At 41.5% G+C, this 23,012-nt stretch overlaps 1 protein-coding gene across 1 annotated transcript in view; it reads left to right on the forward strand.

Moving 5' to 3' along the window:
* The first annotated feature begins 1,396 nt into the window (after positions 1 to 1,396).
* The window catches only part of RIMBP2 (RIMS binding protein 2), a 683,237-nt gene continuing 661,621 nt past the window's right edge, over positions 1,397 to 23,012 (forward strand). The window contains exon 1 of the mRNA XM_044275630.1: positions 1,397 to 1,466. Within this exon, the coding sequence (XP_044131565.1) occupies positions 1,446 to 1,466 (21 nt within the window). The 5' untranslated portion in view covers positions 1,397 to 1,445. The remainder of the gene's footprint in view (positions 1,467 to 23,012) is intronic.

Consider the following 23,012-nt stretch of genomic DNA (forward strand, 5'->3'; position numbering starts at 1 on the left):
AAATCCTATTCACCCTAATAGAGATCTGGGGGATAAAAAGATCCCATGTACTAGGCACCTATGGGGGCTAATAGTAAAAAAAAAAAAAAAAAACGCCAATGTACTAAAAGTTTAAATTACCCCCCTTTCCCACTCTTACATATAAAAAGTATATAAAAAATAAATAAAACATATTAGGTATAGCCACTTCCGAAAATGTCAGAACTATTGAAGTATAAAAAAAAATTCCTGAACAGTGAACGCTGAAACGAAAAAAAATGAAAAACGAGCGATTTTAAATAAGTGATCAAAAAGAACTGACCCCTTGTTGTAGGTGGGTACAACTCAAGTAGGCCAGGATATCCGAAGTGGGCAGGGCTGGCAACACCATAGTGCATCACAAAATGCCACCCCCAGCAGAACCAAATACCACAGTGCAGCACAAAATACTGCCTCCTCCGCTGCAGTATTACCATCCTGCAGCCCCATTGGAGTGGATGGTTCTGCATACGGGCCGCAAAACCACCGAACGGACACAGAAAAAATGCGCGCATGAGCCCTTAGACTGTGATAGAGGAAGGGGGGGCCATGTAAAAACTTGAGCAGCACCGAGATATGTAAGAGAGCACCTTCTTTATTGTGCTAATTGTTTAGGCATGGATTATATCCTTTGTGCAGGAATAGAAGTATATAAACTGTACTTCTGTGTACATTTCTGTAAATGGGGCAGGGGGTTGTATAAACCAACTTATAATTAGGCTACCTGAACATGGTACGGATTACATACGTTTTTTTCCGTGTGGATTTGTTCGGAGAAACCGCAGCATAATAAAGTACCAGACGAGTCTATGATATTAGACAAATCTCATGCACACTTTGCTTTGCTTTTCCTCTCGTAAACTGACATCCAGATTTTGAAATCCCCAGCATGTCAATTAGTAATTTTTGGTGTGTGTGGATGGATGCATTACAAAGGATGACATCTGCAGAAAAACCGTAGTGTGAATTTGGTACAGAAACACAAACCCCCATGGAAATCTGTGCGGATTTTCCGTATGCAGGTTGCATTACCTGCCTATGATTAGTGCAGGTTAGACGATGACAATCCTGAAAACTTTTTAACAACATTGTCAATAGATGGGCAATTCTTTTCCTGGGTCAGTTTGCATTGGATCATCATCCCCCGTCTCCCATATTTACGAGCCTCAGAAGCCAGTACTAAAATTAGAACTGGCAAATTGCCTTCTACAAAGGCAATGGGTCAAACCTTGCACCTGTGAAGTAGCTCAAGCCTGTGTCATTCATACTGATTGGACCTGAAGTCCGACACCACAAGTCAACTAACTAAATAGACTCGTGCTTTGGTGTGTTGGTCTATATGCAGTCCTGTTTTTTTTTTTTTTTAGCATTTACACCGTTTGGACTGAGTGAGGTCAAGACTCGCCACAATTTTTTTTCCTCCAGGAATGGACAATACGGAAGATCTGGTATGTACTGACTGTGAATTCTGTGTCATCTGCTGCAGCGAGCTTGTGTCTAGTAAAAAGCCTGGTGTAGAGGAGACATGCTGTGACCAACGTTAGGCAGTGTGATCTGTATTTCAAGAGGACCCGTCACCTCTCCTGACCTGTCAGTTCTAGTAACTACAAGCATTCCCCATGTAATACTAATTCTGGAGCATCTATTCTTATGTCTCTATGTTGTGCCATTCCTTTGTTATTTCTACTAGAAGTTATGAATGAATTGTTTACAACTTGCAGTAAAGGTACAGATGGGTGTTACCAGTTGGGGTGTGTCCTAGCAGCACTGAGTGGACAAAGTAAGACACGCCCACTACTGGTAACAACCAGCAGTGCCTTTACTACAGACTGCTGGCAATTTACTTGTAAAATTCGAGCAGGAATAATACAGGAATGGCACAAAATAGAGACATAAGAATAGAAGCTCCAGAATTGGTATTACATGGGAAATGCAAGTCGTTAATACAACAGACATGTCTGGAGAGGCGACGAGTCCTCTTTAACGCCTTGGAGACCCAATGAAGTTTCTGGTGGTCATAACCTACTTGCATAATGATGTATGAGGATAGGCTACCTGCACATGGGTGTCTATTTACAAACAGAATTTCCATGCTGATTTCTCTGCACCCAAATCTGCATGTTACGAGGATTTTTGATGTGGTTTTTCCCTGATCTCTCACTTGGCATTGCAAAGGCTGAAATCCACACAAACAATTGACACGCTGAGGATTTCAACATTTTGTCAAATCTTATTCTCTTGACTATTACTGTAAGCAGGCGTAAGAACTGTATTATGTGTTTTTCCTCATGAAAATCTGTGCGTTATCTATAATGTGTGCAGGTACCCTAAAGGTGCGATTTTCTGACACATTAACACTTGGGGGACATTTATAAAAGACCAGCGTTTTACACGACGGTCTTAATCTCTACCCTGCTTGCTTTAGATGACTTTCCTGCACCACTTTTCTGGAGCAATGGGGATGATAAATGTCCCCCTTAATTTATACTAATAGGTAGGAAAATGATTCTGCCACAGGTTTTATTTATTATGATCGATATGTATGTTTATACATGACATGGAAATATTATTACAGTTATGAGGATCCCGAATATTTGATGTTGACGAGTTTATTAAAGAGGACCTTTCACCTTGAAAAACATTGTGAACGAAGTATGCTGCCATGGAGAGCGGCGCCCGGGGATCTCACTGCACTTACTATTATCCCCGGGCGCCGCTCCGTTCTCCTGTTATGTCCTCCGGTATCTTCACTCTGTAAGTTATAGTAGGCGGTGTCTGCCCTTCTCCTGTGGGCGTCTCCTTCTCCTAGGCTGCAGCGCTGGCCAATCGCAGCGCACAGCTCACAGCCTGGGAGTTCCGGCGGGAGCGCGGTAAACATTCAGAGAAGCGGCCGGAATAAAACTACGACGTTTGAAAGTAGCCTAATGCTAGTTTCACATGTGCTGTAGGGGAGATCCAGCAGGCTGTTACGGTACTGGAATGCCCACTGGCCCCATTAACTATAAAACGGGATTTGGCCAGGGTCATATATAGCACACAATGTACCAGAAGGATAAAATGGAGCCGTCCTCATCAGACATCCAAAAGAGCATCTTGGCACAGAGGGCAATACATAACTGCATTATAGAAGAGCTACTAGACAACCAACAAGTGTTCTACAAGAGAAACGGTCATATTGATCGGTTGGATCGGCGTCTGAGGCATTGTATGTCAAGTCTAGTTTCCACTTGCCATGGCCCGGAAAAGACTATTGAAAGTTGACTATATTTTATCCTGAGGTCATTTTATCGTGAGGGATCACATTCCAGTTTGTAGTAATAGTGGCTGATTATCCACATCATCATTTCTAGTGCTGCTTCATTGGCGAGAGTGAAGCAAGTGTTTCTGTTTAGCAAAGCCTGGAAATGACTTTGTATACCTGGATGGAGATAATCTGTATTAGCTGATGAAAGGGCACAGCTGAATCTTTTCTAATACGCGGCTCCACCCCCTGCTAGGGATAATAGCATACTGCAGGCTGGGATTTCATTCTGCATGGAGCCCTAGGAAACATCTCCGTTTAGAGACGGGTCCACTGATTATATTGTTGTAGAGATTTGCCGTGATGGTGGAAGTTGAAAAAAGTTGAATCCTCAGCATCTGTACGGAATCCCTTTCCAGCAGAATCGGATGCATTGTACATCTGTAGATCATAACTGTGAGTATTAGAAACCAGCAGAAAGGTTTTAAACTATATATTAAAGGCCGGATACATGACATTATGGCGTCTATAGGCATCCTGCAGAGTGGATTTTATTTGCTGTTTGTAATAATATTCATGTCCGGTGATTCTTAAATAGTTAACGGGTATGGTATTTTACTTTTTGTGGTCGTTACAATTGACAGTGATTTTTAGGATTTCTGTAGTAGTCTAAAGGTATATTCACACACAGCAGATTTTTTTGCAATAATTTATGCGATTATATCACTCGTGATTGGGGCTTGAAGAAACTCAGTCGCAGAAATGTGTACAACAAATGAATGTTCCCCAGGACTGCTAGCAGTTACTTAGACTCATATTACCGACACCTTCTAACAGTAAAGTCCCTTTGAAAATGTTTTTTTAATTTATAAATTTATAAGTAAATGTACTGCATTTGGCACATAGCCTAGTTTTAGCATTAAGGAGCGGTAACCTTTTCCCCCTTGTATTACAGCTGTTTGTTTTCTCTTCAGCATCACTGTATGAGATGCATATTTTGCAGGACTTGTTTTAGGAACCATTTTGGGGGGCATATAATGTATTGGCGTAGATTTTCTCAACGAGATAGATACAAATGAAAATAATATAAGATTTAAGTCAAATATTAGTAAAAAGCAGATAGAATTTTTGGATTTAACCATTAAAGTGGAAAAAGAAAAACTAATATGCCACACATATCAAAAAGAGGTATCCAGAAATAGTTTTATTCTATATACGAGCTGCCACCTACCAAGGTGGTTGTTAAATATCCCTAAGGGGCAATTCAGAAGACTAAGACGAAATTGCACAAATGAAGAAGATTATATTAGAGAAGCTACAGATATGAAAGATCAATTCCTCAATAAACAGTACCCTATTAAACAATTGGAAAAATCCCTTAAAGAAGTACGTGATATGGATAGGAGAATATTCTTTGAAGAAAAAGAACACGTAGGGATAGATAAAGATATAGATAATAAAAAGGATGACCTAATTAGAATTATCCTACCCTATAGTGTGCAACATAAAAGAATTGAAACCATTATAAAGAATCACTGGCATCATGTCATCAAAGATAGACTGATAGGACCATATTTAACCAAGGGTCCCCAAATGGTTTACACTAAGGCTCCAAATTTATCCTTAAAGGTAGCACCAACAGTAAGGAATGGGAAGAAAAAGAATATTATGCATAATGTATTCAATTTAAAAGGATTTTATCGGTGCAATAAATGTAACAACTGTAAGAATACACAATTTCCTAAAAAGACCGATAAGGCCTCCTCTACCACGAATACATTTTCATACGAAATTGATACTTTTTTATCTTGCAATACATCTAACGTCCTATATCTAATTGAATGCCCCTGTAGGAAGCAGTATATAGGACGTACAAAAAGACTGCTAAAAACTAGAATTGGAGAACATATGACGAAAATTAGGTCTGGATATGAAAAACATTCATTGTCGAAACATTTTAAAATTTATCACAATAAGGATCCTTCGTTGTTGAAATTTATGGCATTTGAAAAGATTGATGTACATTGGAGAGGAGGGGACCATATCTCGAACATGTCGCGACAGGAAGCAAGGCGTATATATGATTTTAATACCTTGCAACCTGAAGGATTAAATGCGGACTTCGAGATATTTGGATTCTTATAAATGACTTGGTGCCCCACATTGATTGGATATCGGTGTTTGACTATTTATGGACGCTCCGAAGGGGTACGGAACCCCGAAACGCGTATAGCGATAGCGGATGAGATCCCAACGTTAAGAAGAAACTGTGTACAGCATCTCAAAAGCCATTGTCAGTATCCAACAAGGACTGCCTCGAAAAAATTGCACATAGCACCTGCGAGTGATTTTCCGCATAGAGGTTGGTACCGCCTCTGGAATAAAGCAGAGATCACGTGACAACGTGTTAAAGCTCCGATCACGTGATACTACACGTGGGACGCTGAACTCAAGCAGGAAGAGCGCCATTGAATGAACGTGGGAACTGACATCGGGACGAACTGTGGAGCGATACACGCCATAGCCCATAAGAAGAAGGGTGAGTGACCTGATCTGTAGTGGGACGCCATTACGGTCAGAGATATAAAAAGAGTGGACTAACGCAGTAAGTACCATCAATATACTGCATTATATCATCCCTGGAATCATTCAACATTACCCCGTATATCCGTACTAATTTTGGTATACAGCACATCAAGTGAACTGCATAACAATTTAATACCTTTTTATCGCCAATTGATGTGGCAAATTCTCAAAGGAATTTTTAACACAGTATACGGACTTTGACCTATGAACTTTCAACACAGGATATGAATTTTTAGGAGTGAATTTTTAGGAATATACAGACGTGGACAAAATTGTTGGTACCCTTTGGTCAATGAAAGAAAAAGTCACAATGGTCACAGAAATAACTTTAATCTGACAAAAGTAATAATAAATTAAAATTCTATAAATGTTAACCAATGAAAGTCAGACATTGTTTTTCAACCATGCTTCAACAGAATTATGTAAAAAAATAAACTCATGAAACAGGCATGGACAAAAATGATGGTACCCCTAGAAAACACAGAACATAATGTGACCAAAGGGACATGTTAATTCAAGGTGTGTCCACTAATTAGCATCACAGGTGTCTACAACCTTGTAATCAGCCATTGGGCCTATATATATGGCTCCAGGTAATCACTGTGTTGTTTGGTGATATGGTGTGTACCACACTCGACATGGACCAGAGGAAGCAAAGGAAAGAGCTGTCTCAAGAGATCAGAAAGAAAATTATAGACAAGCATGTTAAAGGTAAAGGCTATAAGACCATCTCCAAGCAACTAGATGTTCCTGTGAGTACAGTTGCACATATTATTCATAAGTTTAAGATCCATGGGACTGTAGCCAACCTCCCTGGACGTGGCCGCAGGAGGAAAATTGATGACAAATCTAAGAGACGGATAATCCGAATGGTAACAAAAGAGCCTAGAAAGACTTCTAAAGAGATTCAAGGTGAACTTCATGCTCAAGGAACATCAGTGTCAGATCGCACCATCCGTCGTTGTTTGAGCCAAAGTGGACTACATGGGAGACGACCAAGGAGGACACCATTGTTGAAAACGAATCATAAAAAAGCAAGACTGGAATATGCCAAACTACATGTTGACAAGCCACAAAGCTTCTGGGAGAATGTCCTGTGGACAGATGAGACAAAAATCGAAGTTTTTGCCAAGGCACATCAGCTGTATGTTCACAGACGAAAAAATGAAGCATATCAAGAAAAGAACACTGTCCCTACTGTGAAACATGGAGGAGGCTCTGTTATGTTCTGGGGCTGCTTTGCTGCGTCTGGCACAGGGTGTCTTGAATCTGTGCAGGGTACAATGAAATCTCAAGACTATCAAGGAATTCTAGAGAGAAATGTACTAGCCAGTGTCAGAAAGCTTGGTCTCAGTCGCAGGTCATGGGTCTTGCAACAGGACAATGACCCAAAACACACCGCTAAAAACACCCAAGAATGGCTAAGAGGAAAAAATTGGACTATTCTAAAGTGGCCTTCTATGAGCCCTGACCTCAATCCTATTGAGCATCTTTGGAAGGAGCTGAAACATGCAGTCTGGAAAAGGCACCCTTCAAACCGGACACAACTGGAGCAGTTTGCTCATGAGGAGTGGGCCAAAATACCTGCTGAGAGGTGCAGATGTCTCATTGACAGTTACAGGAAGCGTTTGATTGCAGTGATTGCCTCAAAAGGTTGCGCAACAAAATATTAAGTTAGGGGTACCATCATTTTTGTCCATGCCTGTTTCATGAGTTTATTTTTTTACATAATTCTGTTGAAGCATGGTTGAAAAACAATGTCTGACTTTCATTGGTTAACATTTATAGAATTTTAATTTATTATTACTTTTGTCAGATTAAAGTTATTTCTGTGACCATTGTGACTTTTTCTTTCATTGACCAAAGGGTACCAACAATTTTGTCCACGTCTGTATCAATTGCAACTTTTATGAGTATATCAATTGCCATTTTTTACAATTTTATTGAGTTATATATGAATATTGTATAATATTAAATAAATGTGTTGTACCCTATATATAGCTACAGGTATTGAGTGCCCACTATATTTTATATAACTATATAATGTATTGAAGCTGCTGTGAAACTACAACTCCCAGCATGCACACTTACTCGTCTGTTTTTTGTAACTCCCATAGAAGTGAAAGGAGAATTCTGGGAGTTGTAGTTTCAGAACAGCTGGAGTGCAGGAGATTGCTGATCTCTGGAATACGGAATGTCTCTTGTGGAGTCCCAAACCATTCTATTCAGCCTCAGCCGCAGGATCACTCCCACTGATAGAGGTAACACTTTAGGTAGGCAAGTGTCTACTGCAGAGATGGGTACGCCCAACTATTCTTTCTTCTAAGGAAGTTTACGGGACTGTAAAAGAGTGATGCGGTGAAATATAAAGACACTAGAACCAGAAAATCATTCTTCAAAAAATACAGTAATTTTTTTTTTTTCTAAGAATAAATCTTATAGTAACTTCTTTCATGTGACTTGGGCAAGTTACATGTTCCTAGAGCAGGCTGGTGACAGCAACAAGTTCTTGCTTCAGGCTAGTTCCATGGTCCAGAAAATGTTCTGTTTGACCCTGGCCTTTTCCTAACTCTCCTTGGCTCTGCTGACCCAAACTCACTGCATCAGTAATCTATGATGTTGTGAGATCCAGCCCGACCACGAGTCTACTGTCCTATAACTCACCCTATCGTCTGTAAAGGATAGTAGATTCACCAAAGGAGCCAAGTAAATTTTTTATTTTTTTTTATTGTTTGCCAAAATAAAATCAAGATTATTACATGTAAAATAAGGTAGCATTTATATTAGACTGTGCAGTAACTGCCCACAAAATTTACACTATGATGTATACTGACTAGGGATGAGTGAACTTCATATTTTGAAGTTCGGGTTGGGGTATATGCTGAATTGCGTTATGGATTCCGTTACCACGGACCATAACGGCATTCCGTTATTAATTCCATCATAAATGAAGTCTATGGCCTGCATAATGGATCCGTCCAGTTTTTGGTATCCTGCATAACGGAAACAGAACGGATCCGTTATGCAGGCCATAGACTTCCATTAGGACGGAACGAATAACTGAATGCCTTTAAAGGCTTTCTGTTATGCATTCCATTATGTAATTGCGTTATGGTCCGTGGTAACGGAATCCATAACGCAATTCAGCATATACACGAACTCTAACTTCAAAATATGAAGTTCACTCATCCCTAATATTGACCCACCTTGATCAGACAATCGCATGTTAGTCCCCAAGTGGGGGCTTAACATAAGCATAAAAAAGTAAAAGTTTTTTAAAATGTAAAAAATATTGAAATCATACCCTTTCCCCATTTTCAAAATAAAAAAAATAAAGATCATTGGTTTTGCCGCATCCCAAAATGCTTTAACTCAAAAAAAATTAAAAGCCTTTAACCTACACAGTGGACACCGAAATATAAAAATATCAAAATGGTTTATTTGCCATTATTTCACTGCATTACCTTCCAAAAACACTTTAATAAAAATCAGTCATACACATTTCAAAATGGTATCTATAAAAACTACAGATTGTCACACACAAAAAATTTGCCCTAACACAATTCTTCCGACATAATTTTACAAGTTATAGGGGCTAGAAGATGACGATTCAAATAAAATAAAATATTATTTTGCAAAGTTAGGGTCCATTCACACGTCCGTTGTTTCTTTCCTGATCTGTTCCGTTTTTTGCGGAACAGATCTGGACCCATTCATTTTCAATGGGTCCTGAAAAAAAATCTGACATTGTGCTGTCCGATTTTTTTTTTTCAGGACCCATTGAAAATGAATGGGTCCAGATCTGTTCCGCAAAAAACGGAACAGATCAGGAAAGAAACAACGGACGTGTGAATAGACCCTTAAAACACAAGAAAAACTATAAAAGTGTGGAATCTCCCTACTTGTAATGCCCTGCTGAATTAAGCCAGTTTGACCACATAGGGAATGCCATAAAAATGAAACTCCTAAAACTGTGGCGGAATTGCATTTATTTATTTTTTCCAATTCCATTCCATTTGGAGTTTTTTTCAGCTTCACTCTGCGTCATGGGGCCAATTGGAAAGTACAACTTGTCCCGCAAAAAACAAGCCTTAATATGAATATGTGAACAGAAAAAAATAAAGTTATGGCTTCGGGAATCCGGGGAGTAAAAAATGAAAACGGAAAATTGGCCTGTCAGGAATGGGTTAAGAGACATTGAAGATGTAAGTGAGGACTTAGGAGGAGAGAGTGGGGAAAATGGATTTGTATGCACCTTGGTGACCAGAGAATCCCTATTGGAGTCTGACCCTTTCAATGTCGGTATATGTAGAAGTATCTCGCTAAATGACTACTTATTTGACACTGATTTGTTTTCATCTTTTACTCTTTATTAGCAATGATGTAGTGTATTCTATTATTCTACTGCAGTTTTATTTTTCAGGATAGGTTACCAGCTGCTCCTGCTATGAGTAATGTGTAGATGCCCTAGTGATGCTGACAATACCGGAGCTATTTTTAAATCTATACTGCAATCTGTGCAGTCTATGCGGTTCTCTTGTATCAACTTCAAATGGAAAGTTCTTTTTATGTGTCTCATTATCTCTGCTGTAAGGATATCTGCAGAAGGTTTTCCCACAAACGCCATGTAGTTTGCAAGGTTGACAAAAGCGGAGGTGATGACCGCTATCTGGGTAATTAAAGGGGGGGGGGAGCTAGATGAACGCAGAATCTACCTTTCATGTATATCGCCCTCCTCCCAATATTAATACTGAGCTGTACTCGGGAACTGTCATGCTCAGTGGACTACAAGCAAAGGCGAACTATCTGGAATGAGTGACTGGTGGAGGAGAACTCCATGGCTTCTATAGAAGCATGGTTACTGAAATGTGGGCGAAAGGGCATGTTTTTGATATTACACTTGGCATGTGGCATAGTCATCTGAGACACCTTGCCACGCTTTCACGTTCAATACGCCCACTGGTCCCCATGCACCCAGTATATGCCAAAAGAATGTCCGTCATGCGCTGGCACCACTCAAAGAAGCTTTAGGCTGGTTTCACACGAGCGTGACGGATTAGGTCCGGATGCGTTCAGTGAAACTCGCACTATTTTCCAAGCAAGTTCAGTCAGTTTTGTCTGCGATTGCGTTTAGTTGTTCAGTTTTTTCCGCGCGGGTGCAATGCGTTTTGATGTGTTTTTCACGCACGTGATGAAAAAACTGAAGGTTTACAAACATCTCTTAGCAACCATCAGTGAAAAACGCATCGCACCCGCACTTGCTGGCGGATGCAATGCGTTTTTCACGCAGCCCCATTCACTTCTGTGGGGCCAGGGCTGCCTGAAAAATGCAGAATATAGAACATGCTGCGATTTTCACGCAATGCAGAACTGATGCGTGAAAAACAACGCTAATGTACACAGACCCATTGAAGTGAATGGGTCAGGATTCAGTGCAGGTGCTATACGTTCACGTCACGCATTGCACCCGTGCGGAAAACTTGCTCGTGTGAAAGGGACCTTAAGGTGAAGAAGAGTTTCATTTGATGTAAAAGCAGCGGTGCAACAGGGTCTCCGCGCTTAACCAATAACATTTTTGCTGATTGCATTAAAAAAGGTGACTATGTAGAGAAGTAATGTTATTTCTGAAATTCTTAAAGCTTAAAGTGTGGAAAACATTTAAAGATTTTGTGTGTATATGTATGTATGTGTGTGTGTGTATGTATGTATGTATGTATGTATATATATATATATATATATATATATACACACACATACACAAAGAGAACTGGGACACCTCTTTTGGCCATATCCTATATACCAGCCTGAATTTCTCAGTAACTCATGCATACTCTCTACCAATATATTTTGCCCTTTACATAGTGAGCGGTGCAGTAATGAAAGCCATGGATATGTTACTTAGACATTGTATACTGAGGGCCTCAGGTACTTCACACCTGGTTCTTTCTTGATGATACTTTTTCTTGCAACTGTATGTATGTGAACCCTTTGGAATGATATTGATTTCTGAACAAATTGGTCATAAAATGTGATCTGATCTTCATCTAAGTCACAACAATAGACAATCACAGTCTGCTTAAACTAATAACACACAGAGTTAAATGTTACCATGTTTTTATTGAACACGCCATGTAAATATTCACGGTGCAGGTGGAAAAAGTATGTGAACCCTTGGATTTAATAACTGGTTCAACCTCCTTTGGCAGCAATAACTTCAACCAAACGTTTCCTGTAGTCGCAGATCAGACGTGCACAATGGTCAGGAGTCCTTGACCATTCCTCTTTACAGAACTGTTTCAGTTCAGCAATATTTTTGGGATGTCTGGTGTGAATCGCTTTCTTGAGGTCATGCCACAGCATCTCAATCAGGTTGAGGTCAGGACTCTGACTGGGCCACTCCAGAAGGCATATTTTCTTCTGTTTAAGCCATTCTGTTGTTGATTTACTTCTATGCTTTGGGTCGTTGTCCTGTTGCAACACCCATCTTCTGTTGAGCTTCAGCTGGTGGACAGATGGCTTTAATGGGGTTATCCCATCTTAGACAATGGGGGCATATCGCTAGGATATGCCCCTATTGTCTGATAAGTGTAGGTCCCACCTCTGGGACCCGCACCTACAAGGAGAACGGAGCGGAGAAACTTGAGGAGGGTGCACTGCACATGTGCAGCCGCCCTCCATTCATTTCTATGGAGCCGCTGAAAATAATTAATTTCCGTTGGCCCCATAGAAATCAATGGGAGCGGTGGCCGCGCTTGCGTGGTGCGCTCCCATTCACTTCAATGGGAGAGGCGGGGAGCTGCGCCTGGTGGTGGACAGACACTGGGAAACCCGGGGTCCTCCAGCCACAACTCTCCCTGGCTCCGTACTCCTTGCAGGTGCAGGTCTCAGAGGTGGGACCCGCACCTATCAGACAATGGGGGCATATCCTAGCGATATGCCCCCATTGTCTAAAATGAGAACCCCTTTAAGTTCTGCTGCAAAATGTCTTGATAAACTTGGGAATTCATTTTAACTTCGATAATGGCAATCCGTCCAGGCCCTGACGCAGCAAAGCAGCCCCAAACCATGATACCCCCACCACCATACTTCACAGTTGGGATGAGGTTTTGATGTTAGTGTGTTGTGCCTCTTTCTCCATACATAGTGTTGTGTGTATCTTCCAAACAACTCAACTTTGGTTTCATCTGTCCACAGAATATTTTGCCAGTACTGCTGTGGAACATCCAGGTGCTCTTGTGCAAACTGTAAACGTGCAGCAATGGTTTTTTTTGGACAGCAGTGGCTTCCTCTGTGGTATCCTCCCATGAAATCCATTCTTGTTTAGTGTTTTACGTATCGTAGATTCGCTAACAGAGATGTTAGCATATGCCAGAGACTTTTGTAAGTCTTTAGCTGACTTTCTAGGATTCTTCTTCACCTCATTGAGCAGTCTGCGCTGTGCTCTTGCAGTCATCTTTACAGGACACCCACTCCTAGGGAGAGTAGCAGCAGTGCTGAACTTTCTCCATTTATAGACAATTTGTCTTACCGTGGACTGATGAACAGCAAGACTTTTATAACCCTTTCCAGCTTTATGCAAGTCAACAATTCTTAATCGTAGGTCTTCTGAGAGCTCTTTTGTGCGAGGCATTATTCACATCAGGCAATGCTTCTTGTGAAAAGCAAACCCAGAACTATTGTGTGTTTTTTATAGGGAGGGCAGCTGTAACCAACAACTCCAATCTCATCTTGATTGGACTCCAGTTGGCTGACACCTCACTTCAATTAGCTCTTGGAGATGTCATTAGTCTAGGGCTTCACATACTTTTTCCACCTGCACTGTGAATGTTTACATGGTGTGTTCAATAAAAACATGGTAACATTTAATTCTTTGTGTGTTATTAGTTTAAGCAGACTGTGATTGTCTATTGTTGTGACTTAGATGATCAGATCACATTTTATGACCAATTTGTGCAGAAATCCATATCATTCCAAAGGGTTCACATACTTTTTCCTGCAACTGTATATGAGCACTGCATGTACGTTTGACCTTAGCAACAATAGTCAGGCGGGATCACCTTTAATCATTCTGCAGCAGTGGATGGTGATGGCCATCTATATCTATGTAAAAAAAACAACGATTTGATACATATGCAAATTAACCTTAGATGAGTCCTGTCCCTGAGATGAGTCCAGCGGGAAGGAGCCCAGCACCGTATCCTCCGAATCTCCTCCTTGCTCCCCGTCACAAAGCTAGAGCGCCGTAATCTCGCAATGTGCGAGCTAGCGCATGCACAGTTCGATTCCTGAGGCTGATGCCAGCACGTGAGATTACGGTGCTCTAGCTTTGTGACGTCGGGGAGCAAGGAGGAGATTCAGAGGGTGCGGTGCGGTGCTGGGCTCCTTCATGCTGGAGTCATCTCAGGGACAGGACTCATCTATGGTTAATTTGCATATCTATCAAATCAGGGTTTTTTTACACAATAAAAGCACAGAGAGCTATGGGGACTGGGTATTGCAGATGTGCTAGCGGCGATCTAGCAGCCCATGTCCTCAATTCTATTCCCAAAATCCAGGTGACGGGTTCCCTTTACTGTTTTTATATGCAGTGATCGTATGAATTTTTTTAAAACGTCAACCGGTTAGGTCCCTACTGTGATTTATTGATTAGTAGCTCCACTGATCCCTAGAATGGCACAACAGTGCACATGCTGAACTGAAGTTGAGATCCCCATTATGAAGATTGTGGGAATCCCAAAGGCCCTCAGTGGTCATTTATTTATTACCTATTCTGTGCATAGATGATTACATAATTTGATGGGAAAACCACTTTAAAGGACTTTACAATAGCATGAAGAAAAAGTAAGTTATGTTAGCAGGTCAGCCTTATTATACCCACAGTAAAATTAGCAATTTTCACGCAATCATAAAGATTCAGTTATTTTCAGTCTGTACAACAATTGACAAAAAGCTGATTTTGAAGAGGTTCTCTGAGCTTTTAAGGACCCTTGCAGATGAGCGTTTGTCACGATGCAAGTCCGCAGCGCAGCTCCCAGCCTGAACTCCTAGTGCTGCCCGGAGTCAGATAGCATTATATTGATTTATGATGCTATGTATCCCTTACAGTTCTGGAATGTATTGTATAACACTGACATAATACTGCCAGTCTTATTCAATACATTCCAGAACTGTTTGGGTTAAATGGCATCATAAATCAATATAATGTTATGTGACCCATTCAATGCTGGGAGGTCAGGACAGGAGCTGCACTGCAGCCTTGCAGCGTGACAAAGGCTCGTCTGCAAGGGCCCTAATATTGACGACCCATCCTCAGGATGGCGTGGCGAGGGTCCGACTCCCGGCACTCTGGTGATCAGCTGTATGAAGAGAAGACGTGCGCTGTGCATGCTTGCCTTCTCCCTTTTCTCTTTGTGCTGCTGCTAGGTCTATGGCAAGCAGGAAGAGACAGGAGACTGAGTGTGCTTTCTCTTTATACAGCTGATCGGCGGGGGTGCGAGGTGTTGCAAAGGATAGGTCATCAGTATTAAAATCCTGAAAAACCCCTTTAACCACCTAACTGTTTTCCCCAAGTCCAGCTCTGGCTGTGGTAAAAGTAGCTAACTGTTCTGCCTGAGCTGGGGGGCTGCTTTAGATGCTGCCATCTCCTGAAGCCCCCTCAGGCTCCTGGGCCCGGTAGCGACTGCTACCTCTGCACCCCCTATAGCTACGCCCCTGCTCCTCCTGAATGGTAGCAGTAACAGAGGAGAAATCAAGTCGGGAATAAACCTGCTTTTACGTTCACTTTCAGCTACATACACAGCATCCCGATTTCTATCAGTGATATCTTCCCATGTACTGACAGCTGGTATTGTCTGAAAGCTTGGAATGTCAGCTTTCAAACAATACAAAGCCCATATCTCTAGCTGGTACCAAACCAGAGATATGAGCAGCTAAGGCTACTTTCACATTAGCGTTTTTCTTTTCCGGCATAGAGTTCCGTCACAGGGGCTCTATACCGGAAAAGAACCGATCAGGCATATCCCCATGCATTCTGAATGGAGAGCAATCCGTTCAGGATGCATCAGGATGTCTTCAGTTCACTCATTTTGACTGATCAGGCAAAAGAGAAAACCGTAGCATGCTACGGTTTTATCTCCGGCAAAAAAAGCGGAAGACTTGTCTGAATGCCGGATCCGGTATTTTTTTCCATAGGAACGTATTAGTGCCGGATCCGGCATTCAAAATACCAGAATGCCGGATCCGTCCTTCCAGTCTGCGCATGCGCAGACCTTTAAAAATGAGAAGAAAAAAAAACAAAACTGATCCGTTTTGCCTGATGACACCGGAAAAACGGATCCGGTATTGCAATGCATTTTTCTGACTGATCAGGCATTTTTTAGACTGATCAGGATCCTGATCAGTCTGAAAAATGCCTGATCAGTCAGAAAAAATTACATCCGTTTGCATACAGTTTGCCTGATCAGGCAGTCAGTTCAGGCGACGGAACTGCCTGCCGGAATCAAGCTACACAAGTGTGAAAGTACCCTAAAGCAGCTGCCCCCACCCTCCCCTTCAGTGCAGAGAAGGAGAATGAGGGAGCAGTTACATGGCTGACAGGCTGCAGAGAGAGAAAAAACTGTAAAAATATGTAGAAATGTAGTAGTATCATCAATGTAGTGACCCACATAATAAAAATTTTATTTTTACCAAACAGTGAACGCCGTAAAAATAAAAAACACAAAATAATGTAAAAATAAAAAAAATTAATCTTCCCCCTAAAAATACATTAAAAAGTTATATATACAATATTTACCCCCAAATGGTTCCTAAAAAAAACTATAACCAATCCCATAAAAAAAAAATTAAGAAAAAATGTAAAATTATGACTGCTAGAACACAAAGACAAAACATTATTGTTTTTTTAAGGCTAAAATTAACGATGTCACTAAGGGGTTAAAAATGCAATAGTGTCCCCTGAATTGTGCACCGACAAGATTTACTGCAGACACACATTAAAAAATCTACAATAAAAAAAAGTGACATTTTTGGGAGGGTTTTTCTAATTTTAATGTGCCTGTTAGCTTAACCTATGTCACACATCTACATAGAAAATGTCACTGGTTACTAAAACGGACAAGTCAGGAGCCTTCTTTAACCCCTTAAGGACCAGGCCGTTTTTTGCAAATCTGACCAGTGTTACTTTATGTGGTGATAACTTTATAACGCTTTTACTTATCCAGGCCATTCTGAGTTGTTTTTTTCGTTGCATATTGTACTTCATGACACTGGTAAAATGAAGTCAAAAAATGTATTTTTATTTATAAAACAAAATACCAAATTTACCATTTTTTTTAAAAAAAATTGCAAATTCCCAAGTTTCAATTTCTCTACTTCTATAATACATAGTAATACCTCACAAATAGTTATTACTTTACATTCCCCATATATCTACTTCATGTTTGGATCATTTGAAGAATGCCATTTTAGTTTTTGGGGACGTTATAAGGCTTAGAAGTTTAGAAGCAAATTTTCTGAAATTTTCAAAAACCCAATTTTTAGGGACCAGTTCAGGTCTGAAGTCACTTTGCGAGGCTTACATAATAGAAACCACCTAAAAATGAATGAATGATCCCATTCTAGAAACTACACCCCTCAAGGTATTCAAATGGAGATGAAATTTCAGAATTTCAATTTTTTGCCAAATTTGCCATTTTAATCCATTTTTTCCAGTAACGGAGCAAGGGTTAACAGCCAAACAAAACTTAATATTTATTGCCCTGACTCTGCGGTTTACAGAAACACCCCATATGTGGTCGTACACTACTGTGCGACCACACGGCAGGGCGTAGAGGGAAAGGTGCACCGTGTGGTTTTTGGAAGGCAGATTTTGTTGGACTGGTTTATTTACACCATGTCCCATTTGAAGCCCCCCTGATGCACCCCTACAGTAGAAACTCCCTAAAAGTGACCCCATTTTGGAAACTCCGGGATAAGGTGGCGGTTTTGTTGGGACTATTGTAAGGGTACATACGATTTTTAGTTGCTCTATATTACATTTTTGTGAGGTAAGGTTACCAGAAATAGAAATTCAGAAATTTCATGTCCATTTGCCATAAACTGTTGAGGAACACCTAAAGGGTTAATAAAGTTTGTAAAATCAGTTTTGCATACCTTGAGGGGTGTAGTTTCTTAGGTGGGGTCACTTTTATGGAGTTTCTACTCTAGGGGTTTATCAGGGGTTCTTCAAATGGTACATGGTGTAACAAAAAATAAAATAAAAAAAAAGGACATCAAAATTTGCCTTCCAGAAACCATGTCGTTCCTTTCCTTCTGTGCCCTGCCGTTTGGTCATACAGCAGTTTGCGACCACATATGGGGCGTTTCTGTAATCTGTAGAATCGGGGTAATAAATATTAAGTTTTGTTTGGCTGTTAACCCTTGCTTTGTTACCGAAAAAAATAGAAAAATAGAAAATGTGCCAAAAATAACTGTTTTGGCACCGGTTTAAACTTATTTATTTTTTTGGACCGTGGGGGGTTAGGTCATGGGGTAATTTTATAGAGGAGATTCTTACGGACTCTGCGATACCTAATAGGTCTACTTTTTTACATTTATTTAGGTTTTACACTATATTATCCTTTTTTAAACATGTCTGAGTCATATTTTTTAAGTTATTTTAGCCGATTGTATTAGGTTGGGGCTCATTTTTTGCAGGATGAGGGGACTGTTTTATTGGCACTATTTGGGGGGCTATATGACTTTTTGGTGGTGTCCTTTCGTATCCACCTCCTGTGACGCACTCTGCACCTTTTTTTTTTTTTTTTTTGGTCCGTCCGTTCTTTCCAGTATGGGGGACCACACCTGGAAAGTGTTGGCCAGGGACGATCCGGGCGCCTCCAGTTCCCGATGTACTCCCGCGTGCTCTTTCCCGGTCAGAAAAGATCAGGACCTTGAGGACTGCCTCATAGAACTGAAGGAATTTCCCTGTGTTGCCAGCGCTCTGGGACAGTACAAAAGAGCTGTCCATGGCAACCTGCACCAAGTAGACCGCAACTTTTTTGTACCATGCCCGGGTTTTGCGCATGGCGTTATATGGCTTGAGGACTTGATCAGAGAGACTGAAACAAGGGGATACTAGTATAAAAGTTATCCACGTGCAAGTGGTAACCCTTATCTAGCAGTGGGTGCCTAAGGTCCCACACTAGTTTCCTGCTAACACCCAGAGTGGGAGGACATTCTGGGGGTTGAATACGGGAATCTCGCCCCTCGTGTACACAAAACTTGTAAGTGTACCCTGAGGTACTCTCACAAAGTTTGTACAGCTTCACGCCATACCTCGCCCGCTTAGAGGGAACATACTGGCGGTAAATGAGTCTTCCCTTGAAAGCAATGAGAGACTCATCAACCGCGACATAGGCCTCCACAAATTTGGCACCAAAGTGATCGATGACCGGCCTGATTTTATACAGGCGGTCATAGGCAGGATTCACCTTGGGGGGGGACATGCTGCATTATCTGCATAATGCAGGCATTTTCGGATGGCCTCAAACCAGGTACGTGTCATGGCCATACTGTAGAGTGGGGTCTGGTAGAGGACGTCCCCACTCCAGTACTGCCTGAAACTGGTTTTTTTTTACTAGGCCCATGTGCAGCACGAGGCCCCCTCATCTCGGCTGCACTGAACAGAGTCCAGCCACCGGCCCTAGCCAAAAGGGAGCCCGGGTGTTGAGCAACGAACTGTTGAGCGTTCAGGTTCGTTTGCTCCACCATCAGATTTACAAAGTCGTCACTGAAAGAAAAGACTAAAGTAGTCATATTCAGTGAAGCCCACTGTGGAAATATGGATTCCTGGTTGGCCAACAAAATCAGGAATTGCGGGCTCAAAATTCTCTGGGGTGCACCAGACAAGTTCACCGGCAGGGGGCTTAGGTTGACTGATCTGGAGGGCCAGAAAACTAGTACGAGCCCCAGAGATGCTCATACTAGTGTGGGCCACAAGGTCCCTGGCATCGAGGTCCCCTTGATCCGCCTGGCGGCGTCTCCGCCGCCTTGGGGCTCATAATCATTGCTAGATGATGAGGACACGGATGATGACAGGAAAGTGGGGTCATCCTCGTCCTCACTGGGGCTCTCGGATTCAAAGGCAAGCAGGGCGTATGCCTCCTTGTCCGAGAACGTCCAGCGGGCCATAGGGGAGTGTGTGTGGGGGCACGGGTGTTCGCAAACTTTGCCCTACAGCTAAAAAAAATAAGGGGAAAAAAAATAAAATTTTTAAAAAGTGTAAAAAAAGAAGAAGAAAGTTACAAATGCGCTGTGGGGTGGGCGATGCGCTAGCAGTGGCCGGATGCAAAGAGTGTCGGCCACAGTCAGCGCATGCAAAAAAAAAACTTGCACCCAAAAAATAAATGTGTGTGGCAGAGCTGCAGCATCCCTGGGGAGGTCTGGGGTCACACAGCTAAGTGCTGTGGACCCCAGACACCCGATCAGGGTGCTAAAACTCAGTGAGGTCAGCATAAAATTGATGACAGGTTCCCTTTAATCGGTCAGACCCCTTTGGGCTTGATCAAAGATTTGTCACTCTCCAGTCATGAAAAGCTTTTGATTTTAAAATGCAATATGTGCAAATTAGGCCTCTTTCACACTTGGGTTGTCCGGATCCAGCGTGTACTCTACTTGCCGGAATTACACGCCGGATCCGGAAAAATGCAAGTGTACTGAAAGCATTTGAAGTCGGATCCGTCTTCAAAATGCTTTGTGTCACTATGGCACCCAGGACGCTATTAAAGTCCTGGTTGCCATAGTAGGAGCGGGGAGCGGTATACTTACAGTCCGCACGGCTCCCGGGGCGCTCCAGAGCAATGCGCCATAACGACGTTTAGCTTAAGGCCGGATCCGGATCAATGCCTTTCAATGGGCATTAATTCCGGATCCGGCCTTGCGGCAAGTCTTCAGGATTTTTGGCCGGAGCAAAAAGCGCAGCATGCTGCGGTATTTTCTCCGGCCAAAAAACGTTCCGTTCCGGAACTGAAGACATCCTGATGCATCCTGAACGGATTTCACTCCATTCAGAATGCATTAGGATAAAACTGATCAGGATTCTTCCGGCATAGAGCCCCGACGACGGAACTCTATGCCGGAAGAAAAGAACGCAAGTGTGAAAGAGCCCTAAGAGTTTTCTATGTGTTTTATTTCATGGGCTTTGCTTGTAAATAACAAATAAATGAAGATAAATCTCCACTTGTTATCAAGTTTAATGAAATGAAATGAAAGACCTAGTTCATAATAGCCGTACATAACTTCTTCCCAAAAACATAAATTAAGTACAAAATGTGCTGCCTCCTTAATATCCAGCATTATTCGAGTAGAGTAGATGAAGCATAGAATGATACTGTACTGTATTGTACAGTATATGCAAATCTATGTGTGAGTCTTTCAGAAGCAGAAAAAATTGGCCTTGAACATTTCCTCTCTCAAACACCTTAACTTTCTACAATCCAGACACTTAAATGGTCACTACCTGTTCACATACCTTTGCATAAATTAAAAGTGAGAAGTCCGCTGTGACATATTTGAGGAAACAAGTTTCTGAATTACAGGAATTTACAGCCACCTACCAAGAAAAATGTTCTCAACTACAAACTCTGTTGCATGGCCAACAAAGATATTATTGAATTGCGAAGACAACTTTTTGGATGTGTGTGACGCAGCTAGAAATTCACACATGCCATTATTATCAAAGTTTATTGGTGATCATTGCCATTTCCCGGGTTTTTTTAAAGGGGTTATCCAATACTATAAAAATGTCCCTTATAAGCCGGGCCCCTCACAGTGAATATATTTACCCTGCTCCCTGTGCCGCTCCTGGTCCCCGCACCGCTGCTGCAGTGCTTGGGAGGCTCCTTTACCTCCCACCTCTGCCATTAGCTGCTTCCTCCGACACCAGATGTTTTCATCTGTGCACATGGAGAAGCAGCAGTGGCGGTGCAGGGAGCGGGGTAAGTATGTTCCCTGTTAGGGGCCCTGCATATGGGGGACATTTTTATAGTATTGGATAAACCCTTGGAAACCCTTGACGTACTAGTACTACATGGCCTCCAGTGCCCTAGTACGTCAAGATGATCGGGCGGGCACTCGTAAATTTTGGATTTGTTTTTATTCATAAAGGTCAAATATATCTACTCAAATTTAGTGAAGTACAATGTGTCATGAGAAAAAAATCTCAGATTGTCTTGGATAAGTAAGTGTTCCAAAGATATTACCAAATTGACACATAAGATTTGCAAAAAATGACCTGGTCAATAAGGTGAAAATGCCTCAAGGGGCCATTCAGTGCTGTATATATTTTCAAATGCAACCTGCTACATTTACAAGTATAAAGAAAAAAAAAATTTTTTTATCATAAATCTCCTGACAGATGAATCTCTTGCATATGGGCCTTTCACTATGTGGAAAAGGATAGTGTTCTATTGAACCATTTGTCATGAGTCAAGGTTTTGAAGACCCCAATCATTGTTCCATAGCTGAAGCCAAACTGCATAATCTGCTGTAAGGAAAACCTTCAGTTGTTGAATATACAGTAACATAGTGCAGAATTTAACTGTTGGGTAGCTGATCCTATTTAGAAGCTAGCAGTCCAGAAAAAACTGTTTCAGCAAGGACTTTCTGAACAAGTACAGGGTCAACTTTCCACGATGGAAACCCCAGTTGAGAGAACTTGATTCAATTGTTTATCAGAAAAAATAAGAGGCTTGCTGAAAGAAGAAGGTAAAAACTGTGGGCGTGTTAGAATAGACCTGACTATTCTTTCAATCAAACAACCCAGCAAAATACTGTATTTAAACCATATAAACCTATGCAGATTGATGACATTCGGAAACCCCGTACTACAGCAGAAAAAGTGAGATAATTTACAGAAAATCATTTCCTTTGTTGCAGGGAAACGGGGCATTATGCTCTAAAGTAGTCAAACGACCCAATGAACGATTGCTGTCACTGATGTCAAAGAATAGATCAAATCGGAAACATCTGGATAATCGGACTCAAAAATAAATTATTTTCCTTTAGCACTGGGTGATGTCAATATATTAGTAACATAGTCTAATGTAGTTGTGCCAATCCACATGGGAACTGAAACACATGAGAGTTCTTGTTCTGCTATAGTAGACTCTGGGGCTGGAGAACATTTCAT

The sequence above is a fragment of the Bufo gargarizans genome, chromosome 1, assembly GCF_014858855.1.
Source record: "Bufo gargarizans isolate SCDJY-AF-19 chromosome 1, ASM1485885v1, whole genome shotgun sequence".
Lineage (NCBI taxonomy): Eukaryota > Metazoa > Chordata > Amphibia > Anura > Bufonidae > Bufo > Bufo gargarizans.